Source organism: Myotis brandtii, unplaced genomic scaffold, assembly GCF_000412655.1.
Source record: "Myotis brandtii unplaced genomic scaffold, ASM41265v1 scaffold561, whole genome shotgun sequence".
Taxonomy (NCBI): Eukaryota; Metazoa; Chordata; class Mammalia; order Chiroptera; family Vespertilionidae; genus Myotis; species Myotis brandtii.
This window is the reverse complement of record NW_005370085.1, coordinates 170,929-180,997: the sequence shown is the minus strand read 5'-3', so window position 1 is coordinate 180,997 and position 10,069 is coordinate 170,929. Positions and strand designations below refer to the sequence as shown.

At 48.8% G+C, this 10,069-nt stretch overlaps 1 protein-coding gene across 1 annotated transcript in view; it reads left to right on the top strand.

Moving 5' to 3' along the window:
• Positions 1-10,069, top strand: part of TM6SF1 (transmembrane 6 superfamily member 1) — a 27,932-nt gene that overhangs the window by 14,102 nt on the left and 3,761 nt on the right. Inside the window, exons 6-9 of the mRNA XM_005878454.2 lie at positions 989-1,110; positions 3,732-3,836; positions 7,308-7,400; positions 7,574-7,693. Coding sequence (XP_005878516.1) covers positions 989-1,110; positions 3,732-3,836; positions 7,308-7,400; positions 7,574-7,693 — 440 coding nt within the window. The remainder of the gene's footprint in view (positions 1-988; positions 1,111-3,731; positions 3,837-7,307; positions 7,401-7,573; positions 7,694-10,069) is intronic.

The window sequence follows — 10,069 nt, the reverse complement described above, 5'->3', positions numbered from 1 at the left end:
AAATATATTTTTGTTGAGTTCAGAGAGGAAGGGAGTGGGAGAGAGAGAGAAACATCAATGATGAGAGAGAATCATTGATTGGCTGCCTCCTGCACACCCCCTACTGGGATCGAGCCCACAAACCCATGCATGTGCTCTTGACCGGAATCGAAACAGGGACCCTTCAGTCTGCAGGCCAACAGTCAATCCACTGAGCCAAACCAGCTAGGGCACAACAAAGCAATTTAATATCAGTGATGCCTGACTTTGAGAGGGGTTTGGAGGCGTTAAGTATTGTGTTTGTGGCTACATGCAGTGTGCAAATACTTCTTACAACTTTTGCGGTGTGCAGGGTGGGGCAGAAGTAGTTGATAGCTGTGAGTACATGAAACAGAGTCTATTCTTGTATTATTATTTATTAATTATTGTGTTATTTTCCATACAAAAAAACCCTGTAAACCTACTTTTCCCCTGCCCTGTATATAACTCTGCCACACTGTGGGAACTCAATAAATGTCCTTGAAAATGAAATACTCTTTAAGGCTAATGTAAATGAGGTTATTTATGCATGCGAGAAATCAGGATATTCCACATATACCTTAAAAATACTGTAGGCGGCAGTGGATAGAGCATCAGCCTGCGGACTGAAGAGTCCCAGGTTCAATTCCGGTCAAGGGCACATGCCCGGGTTGTGGGCTCCATCCCCAGTAGGGGGCGTGCAGGAGGCAGCTGATCAATGATTCTCTTTCATCATTGAGTTTCTCTCTCTCTCTCTCCCCTTCCCTTCCTCTCTGAAATCAATAAAAATATATTACAAAAAAATACTGTTGCCGGGACATAACCTGCTAAACACCTATGTTTTGAGTTGATCTGGTTTTTCTGGTTAAAAATATTGTCTGGTTCATAGCGAAATTTTAGGTGGCTGGAGATAGGAGGTATCCTACATGTGACTTGTGTTTCTAGATGCTTTTGGTAACCTTCTGGCTTTCCCTTTCTCTCTTTTAAACAGGGAAGTTCGGAACACGCGTTTGCCCTGCTTTCATCTTAAGCATACCGTACACGTGTCTTCCGGTCTGGGCCGGCTTCAGAATCTATAACCAGCCGTCGGAATATTGTCATTACCCGTCCAAGGTGATTTTTATTAAGTCACATGTAACATGTCTGCACGCTGGCAGGGCGCACTCGCATCCACGGGCCACTGAGCCGTGCGCCTCCGGGGACTGGAGCTCTTGGGGACCGCGATCAATCGGCGTGACTGTGTCGGTTCTGCAGTGTCTGTCACGCCTTAGCTCAGGTGGCCAAGACTGTCCGACGGCGCCTGCTTCCGGGGCCAGTGGTCCCCTGGGCTGCTCCCCTCACATTCTGTGTGTGTGCTGAGTCGGGTTGGTCTGGGGCTGTCTGTGGCCTGGAGTTTGAGCACCTGGGCATCTCTTCAGAGATACCTGTGCCTTTATGGCCCTGAGGGGAGGCTGGAGGGATACTGCGTTCGAGGTAGCACACACAGCCATAGGGTCCAATTACTAAGAGATCCAGGCACATGGATACCAGCTACAGGACGCCTTCTTTTTCTTTCTTTAATCCTCACTTGAGGATATTTTCCCCCATTGATTGATTTTTAGGGAGAGTGGAAGGGAGAGGGAGAGACAGAGAGAAACACTGATGTGGAAGAGACACATTGATGGGTTGCCTCCCACATGCCCCTGACCAGGGCCAAGAGCCTGCAACCGAGGTGCGTGCCTTGACCGGAATCGAACCCAGGAGCCTTCAGTCTGCAGGCTGACGCTCTATCCACTGAGCCAAACTGGCTAGGGCTACACGACGCCTTCTGAGACAGCTCCCTTATTCCCAGCCAGGTGTCCAGATGCAACAGTACTGGCCGGGCAGAGACTCTGTTAAGATCTTTATTTCTAAGCTAGTGACATCTCCCTAAGTTTCTCTTCCTTTTATAGATCCTTAAGATCCCTTAAGCCAGCGGTTCTCAACCTGTGGGTCGCGAACAATGAAAATACATCCTGCATATCAGATATTTACATGACGATTCATAACAGTAGCAAAATGACAGTTACGAAGTAGCAACGAAAATAATTTTATGGTTGGGGGTCACCACAACATGAGGAACTGTATTAAAGGGTCGCGGCATTAGGAAGGTTGAGAACCACTGCAGGCTTAAGCAAAACTGACATATGAAAAGATGCATTCATTACTAGAGATAATCAGAACATGATTATTCATTTGACAACAAGATTTACAAGGGAATTCATTAAAATGCATTTGAATTTGCAAACATTTCATTTGTTCACATCCAGACACCTGCCATGTAGACTGAGGTTGGCACACGGACAACTGGAACCCCTTACATCCTTTTTAAAAAAATTTTAAAGTTTTTAAAAAATATATTTTTATTGATTTCATGGAGAGGGAGAGAGAGAGAGAGAGAGATACATCAATGATGAGAGAGAATCACTGATCAGCTGCTTGCTGCACACCCCCTACTGGGGATTGACCCGGGCATGTGCCCTGACTGGGCCTCGAACTTGGGGCCCTTTAGTCCGCAGGCCGACGCTCTATCCACTGAGCCAAACCAGCTAGGGCGCCCCTTACATCCTTTTGAGGAATGAGGTGGCTGTTAAAAAAACAGTCCCCACAGCCTTGGCCCTCCCTCTGGTGCATTTGAAGGCTCCATGCCAATGCGACAACAGTGATCATAAGATACATGACTGTTGTTATTTAAAAAAAAAAGTTAAAACACAGAGTCAGCCGGGAAGAAGTAGACATTGTCATGCAGTGCTGACAGGAACATAAATTCAGAACCGCTCTGCAAAGCAGTCTGGCTATGTTCTCAGCCTTAACAAATGGAGCCCTGTAATCCAGTCGTTCTGGCTGCCAAACTCCTGTATTCAAGGTGCTCACCGCCCCCTCAGGTGTAACAGTTGACATGCCTCAACGTCCAACAAATCAAATACGGTGCTTCCGTGTGACATTAAGTGTTTAAAGGGATTTTACTAACGTGGGGAAGTGCTTACAATTAGGTAGATGTTGAGAGTCGAAAGAACAAACACGAAATTGTCGATACATGAAGTCCTAATTTTGTGAAAAATAAAGCAACTATTAGTAGTAGTGTGGTGGGTTTATGGTTTATTTATTTTATTTTTATTTATTTTTTAAAATATTTTTATTGATTTCAGAGAGGAAGGGAGAGGGAGAGAAAGATAAAAATATCAATGATGAGAGAGAATCATTGACTGGCCGCCTCCTGCACGTCCCACACTGGGGATCGAGCGCACATCCAGGTGTTCTTGACTGGAATTGAACCCGGGACTCTTCAGTCTCCAAGGCGATGCTCTATCTCCTGAGCCAAACAGGCTCGGGCGATTTATGGTTTATTTTAGAAATGAGTATGCCTTATATTTATAATCACACAAAAGAGAGCTATTTCAAGAAAAAATATGGAACCAGAGCTAGAAGGGCCCTTTGAGGTCACATGGCCCCATTTGCTCATTTCACAGATGAGGAAACGGAGACTTGAAGGGGAAAATGATTTTCCTAAAGTTACACCGCTGGGGGTTATGCTATGATTTCCTAAAGTTACACGGCTGGGGGTTATGATAGGATTTTCCTAAAGTTTCATGGCTGGGGGTTATGATATGAATGGGGAACCTTCACCCTCTCGTCACCACCGCCACCCTTGTCTCAGTGGGTCTCCGGTCTCCTCCGGCCCCGGACCTGCTCAGCGGTTACAATCTCTGTTTTAGGTCGTTCAAGAAGTCCAAGCGAAGGACCTGCTGAGAAGACCTTTTGACTTCCTGTTGGTCATCTGCCTCCTCCTGGCAACTGGATTTAGCCTGTTTAGAGGCTTGGTAAGCAGAACAGATCAAAGTAACGTGTATACCAGACTTCCTAGTGCACTGACCAGATATTCCTCCCATTAGGTCCTGGAGGGCAGGGCCTGCTTCCCGCTGCTCTCCTGCCGGGGTCAACCCCAAACCTCCTCTCTGCAGGGGGCGGGCCCATTCTGGGCTGCTTTGTGCCACCTCCTTCTGGTCCTCACGATCAAGCTCTACCCAGAAGCATCTTCCCTCCGCCCTAGTTGGTTTGGCTCAGTGGATGGAGCGTCGACCTGCAGACTGAAAGGTCCCAGGTTCGATTCCCGTCAAGGGCACATGCCTGGGTTGTGGGCTCGATCCCCAGTAGGAGGTGTGCAGGAGGCAGCCGATCCATGATTCTGACCATTGATGTTTCTATCTCTCCCTTCCTCTCTGAAATCAATAAAAGTATATTTTTAAAAAAGAAATGTCCTTTAAAAAAAAAAAGAAGCATCTTCCCTCCCTTATTAAAGGGCACCTGAAAAAGTAGTCTCACTATTTTGGTTCCTTTGATGTTTCTGATTTAAGTATCCTGGGAACAGGTGGTAACGTAAGACTGCAGTAAACACTGTGGCCTAGGCCAGTGGTCGGCAAACCCATTAGTCAGCAGAGCCAAATATCAACAGTACAACGATTGAAATTTCTTTTGAGAGCCAAATTTTTTAAACTTAAACTATATAGGTAGGTACATTCTTATTAACTTAATTAGGGTACTCCTAAGGCTTAGGAAGAGCCACACTCAAGGGGCCAAAGAGCCGCATGTGGCTCGCGAGCCGCAGTTTGCCGACCACGGGCCTAGAGCATCTAGGTGTTCTCAGGAGTAGGGCGGTGGGATTGAGGAAGGGTTCCTGGAGTAAGACGTTAGCATCCTTGCCACGTAAGTACATCTGTGGCTGTGGGGCCTCGGAACAAAGGCTTACCCTCTTGGACCCTCGGCGTCTTTATAAAATAACAGGAGCTAGCTGACGGTATTGTTTTGAAGATTTAATAATGAACATTGATACATGCAGAGGGCCTGATACATAGTAGCTGCTCAATAAAGGTCTATTTATTTATTTTTAAATGTATTTTTATTGATTTCAGAGAGGAAGGAAGAGGAAGAGAGAGATAGGAACATCAATGATGAGAGAGAATCATGGATCGGCTGCCTCCTGCACGCCCCCTACTGGGGATCGAGCCGGCAACTCGGGCACATGCCCTTGACTGGAATCGAACCTGGGACCCTTCAGTCCGCAGGCCAACGTTCTATCCACTGAGCCAAACCAGCCAGGGCTGTTTATCGATTAAGGATCCTTCACAGTGTCCCAGTTTCATGAGTTCTTAGCAGCCAGCGTTACGCGGTCAGTTATATTCAGCTTCCATGGCGATAGCCTGCTGCCATTGCACAGCTGCTGGGATGCAGAGCGGCCAGTGTAAGCTGAGGTAGTGGGTTAGTTGTTTTGGGGTCAGCTGGCTGGGTTCAGGGGGAGCAGCTCTCTTAAGATGTGGGTGGTTGCAAACTGCCTAGAGGAGAGCTGGCCACTAGGAGAGGCTCAGGGGAGGGAAGAAAAGGAGAAAGCCAGACTGTGGGCTTTGCTTAGACCACAGAGCCGTGAAACTGCCCTTTGGTTAGTATAATGCCCACAGTTAAAAGGACAGCAACAAGTCCTTGCCGGTTTGGCTCAGTGGATAGAGCGTCGGCCTGCGGACTGAAGGGTCCTGGTTTTGATTCTGGTCAAGGGCACATGCCCAGGTTGCGGGCTGGATCCCCAATAGGGGGCATACAGGAGACAGCTGATCAATGATTCTCTCTCATCGATATTTCTCTCTCCCTCTCTGAAATAATAATAAAAAAGGACAGCAACAAAATTAGCGCCGCCTGTCATCTTGCAAAGCTGTACCCAATTCCCTGAGTGTGTGTGTGTGTGTGCGCGTGTGCGTGTGCGCTGTTAGGTTGGGAGTCCTTTCACCGACTCTGTCCCTGCCCTGGGTTCATGTGTGCTGTCTGGGTGGGACATGAAGGATGACAGCTGAGGGAGGTGACTGAGGGGGGACCCAATAACATGCCAAAGAGACACTTGGTCTCTTCTGTGGCCTCGAGTCTACTGTGTTGGGACTAAACCTGCTCTGCTCTCAAAGGGGATGCTGGAGGGACGCAGGAAGTGGCTTCTGATGAGGACCCTGCTTTCAAATTCTTGTTCTTTTTTTTTTCTTCAGTTTTTGTGTTTTTATTTCAATGGTCCTTTTTTCATTCATTCATTCATCCATTCATTATGTTAATCCTCACCCGTGGATATTTTTCCATTAATTTTTAGAAAGAGTGAAGGGGGAGAGAGAGAGAGAGAGAGAGAGAGAGAGACAGAGAGAGAGAAACATTGATGTGAGAGAGACACATTGATTGGTTGCCTATTGCACGGGGGTTGAGTCTGCAACCGAGATATGTGCCCTTGATGGAAGAACCTGGGACCTTCAGTCCATGGGTCGATGCTCTATCCACTGAGCCAAACCTGCTAGGGCACAGACTCTTGTTCCGCACTGGACCCCAGTGAGGCACTGGATAGAGGAGGTTATTTTTGTTGTTGTTAATCCTCACCTGAGGGGATGTTTTTCCATTGATCTTTTAGAGAGAGTGGGAGAGGCAGAGACAGAGAGAAACATCTATGTGAGAGAAACACATCGATTGGTTGCCTCCTGCAGGAGCCCTGACCAGGGCCTGGGCCGGGGAGGAGCCTGTAACCAAGGTACGTGCCCTTGACCGGAATCGAACCCGGGACCCTTTGGTCCGCAGGCCGACGCTCTATCCATTGAGCCAAACCAACTCGGGCTCAAACCCTGGTTCTTCACTGGCTCCCGAAGGCCATGCACGCCGTGAGGCACTGGACAGAGGCGGCTGTTTCTGAATCTTGCAGAGCATAGTAAGATGAACCTGGTACGGAAAGGCAGCGTCCTTCCTGCAGGGGGCGGAGGCTAGCTCTTCCCTGGAGAAGCAGGCTGGCGGGACCTGGAACTTAACCCGAGTCCTCGAAAGGCCGCCGGGAGCAGAGCATTAGCTCCAGTTCCTGCTCCCGTTTGCTCGCCTCGGCGTCCTCTGCTCCCAGGGCACCTGCAGGGTACCCTCTCCTTTCACTGGGAGCTTCTCCCACACATAGTTTTTGTTACAGAGCAAAGCTGTTTGTCACTAAAGCTGGCACATTTGGCCTCATCAGCCAACAGAAGAGCCAGCTGTGACTGCATCTTTTTAAAAAATACATTTTTATTGATTTCAGAGAGGAAGGGAGAGGGATAGAGAGAAAATGATGAGAGAGAATCAGTGATCAGCTGCCTCCTGCGCGCCCCCTACTGGGGACCAAGCCTGCAACCTGGGCATGTGCCCCGACGAGGAATCGAACCTGGGACCTTCAGGCTGCAGGCTGATGCTCTATCCACTGAGCCAAACCAGCGAGGGCTGTGACTGCATCGTGATAACGAATTCATTTCTGTTCCCAGATTGCTCTGGATTGTCCAGCTGATTTCTGCCGGTTTTATACCCAGTTTCAAGAGCCCTACCTGAAGGACCCTGCGGCTTATCCCAAGATCCAGGTCAAGTAGTGACGGAGCCTAAGGTTTTTCTATTTTCGCTCTTGGAGGATGGGAGCACGTGGTTCCACCTGGGAAGCGGGAATGAACATGCTCACCTTTTCGAGGGTCCGTGGTCTGTGCTCTTCCTCGGGCCAGGCCGGCCGGTGTGTGATGACGTTTCTCTGTTGGCACAGATGCTGGTGTACCTGTTCTATTCTGTCCCTTACTTCTTGGTGGCGCTTTACGGACTGGTGGTGCCCGGGTGCTCCTGGATGGCTGACGTCACCCTGATTCACGCGGGAGGCCTCGCGCAGGTACCTAAGAACGCGCTCTGCTGTGAACGCTGACTGGGCATGTGGCTGTCCTGGTTGAGGATCCCATACACCTCTGCTCGGTGTTTCAGGGTAGGAAACACTAGGTGGACATGTCTCCTTTGTTTTTGTGCTTTTTTAAAAAATAGTTTTTTATTGATTTCAGAAAGGAAGGGAGAGGGGAGAGATAGAAACATTAATGATGAGAGCATCATTGACTGGCTGCCTCCTGCACGCCCCCTACTGGGGATCGAGCCCGCAACCGGGGCATGTGCCCTTGACTGGAATCGAACCCGGGACCCTTCAGTCCGCAGGCAGACCCTCTATCCCAGCGGTTCTCAACCTGTGGGTCGCGACCCCTTTGGCGGTCGAACGACCCTTTCACAGGGGTCGCCTAAGACCATCCTGCATATCAGATATTTACATGACGATTCATAACAGTAGCAATATGACAGTTATGAAGTAGCAAGGAAAATAATTTTATGGTTGGGTCACAACATGAGGAACTGTATTTAAAGGGCCAGAAGGTTGAGAACCACTGCTCGATAGAGCCAAACTGGCGAGGGCCCCTTTGTTTTGTGGTTCCTCAGAAGACGTTTTCTGCTGACCTATTTTATTTAAGTCTCGCAGTAACCACCTGGCAGGTGCTCCATCAGTTACACAGACGAGGCCCAGCGAGGTTGTGGGGTTTGTCCACCGCCACAGAGGCAGCAGGTGGCCCCGTTGTTTACAGTACCATTTGCCAGTCTCTCAACACCACGGCCACCAAAGAGAACTGAGAGCTGTTAACCTTAAGATGTCATTCTAAATTTGAGATTTTGGAATTCCACTTTACTATCCTAGACAGAACCAGAGGGACTAATTTTATTTATTTTTTTATTGATTTCAGAGAGGAAGGGAGAGGGAGGGAGAGATAGAAACATCAATGATGAGAATCATTGACTGGCTGCCTCCTGCACACCCCCTACTGGGGATCGAGCCCGCAACCCGGGCATGTGCCCTTGACCGGGAATCAAACCGTGACCTCCTGGTTCATAGGTCCACGCTCAACCACTAAGCCAGGCCATCAGGGCCAGAGGGGCTCATTTTAAAGGGTCTGCTCCTCCCCCTGCTGTTAGCCCCGCCCCGGGCTCCAGTGGGTGCTCACTGAACTGCGAACAGAACTAGCTATGGAATGACTTCATCACACAAAGTGCATTTTTACGAAATAACAACCAGCTAAACAACTTGCTCTTATGAGCAAGGAAGAAAATGAAGTCGTTGTACCTTTTATTTTCTTACTGTCGGTAAAAGAGCCAAATGAACTTATCTTTTAAAATGATCGTCTTCATCTTGCTCTTTTCAAGCAAGCTTAAGAATGAGGTTCCTCCAGAAACTCTAGGCCAGTGGTTCTCAACCTTCTGGCCCTTTAAATACAGTTCCTCATGTTGTGACCCAACCATAAAATTATTTTCGTTGCTACTTCATAACTGTAATGTTGCTACTGTTATGAATCGTCATGTAAATATCTGATATGCAGGCTGGTCTTAGGCGGTTTGACCGCTGAACGGGTCTTGACCCACAGGTTGAGAACTGCTGCTCTAGGCTTAGCCAGTTAACTGGATCACAGCCAAGTCACTATGATGGCAACAAGACTACCAGAATTTACAGGGTTGGAAAGGTGACTTCCCATCTACGGTACTTTGTAGGAGCTTAACTCGTGGTATAATTCTTCACACCTCCTGTTCCCTCCCCTTTTACATCTAGCCCATCATTAGGTCTGCTTAGCGCTGTCTCAAGAGTAATTCTCGAACCCAACACCTTTTCTTTTTTTTTCTCTAATCCTCATCTGAGGATATTTTTTCATTGATTTTTAGGGAGAGTGGAAGAGAGAGGGAAAGACAGACAGAAACATCGACGTGAAAAACACATCCATTGGTTGCCTCCTGCACAAACCCTGCCCAGGGTCTGGGTGGGGGAGGGGCTGCAACCGAAGTCCGTGCCCTTGACTGGAATGGAACCCGGGACCCTTCGGCCGGCAGGCCAACGCCCTATCCACTGAGCCAGGCCAGCAAGGGTGCAATTACTGTTTTTATGGTCAGAAGTTCCAGTAAGAGTCTGGAGGGGAAATGCCTTATGTGACCCTGGAGGTTCATTTACTGATCTGCAGCGGTGCATATTGTGTCTCTTTCCCTAAAACTCGTGAACCGGGAGAAAGTTTTGGGACAGCCTCACAATGGGTTTGGCAGGGAGCCCGGCTCGCCGTCCAGTTAACACACTCAGGGCCACGGGAGCAGGAACGGATCCAGGCAGCCAGGTAACGCCCTTCCCACCGCGGCCTCGGGACCCCCATTCCCTGGCCAGGCAGGTGCCTCGCGCTTTCTCACCAAAGGGTCTGGA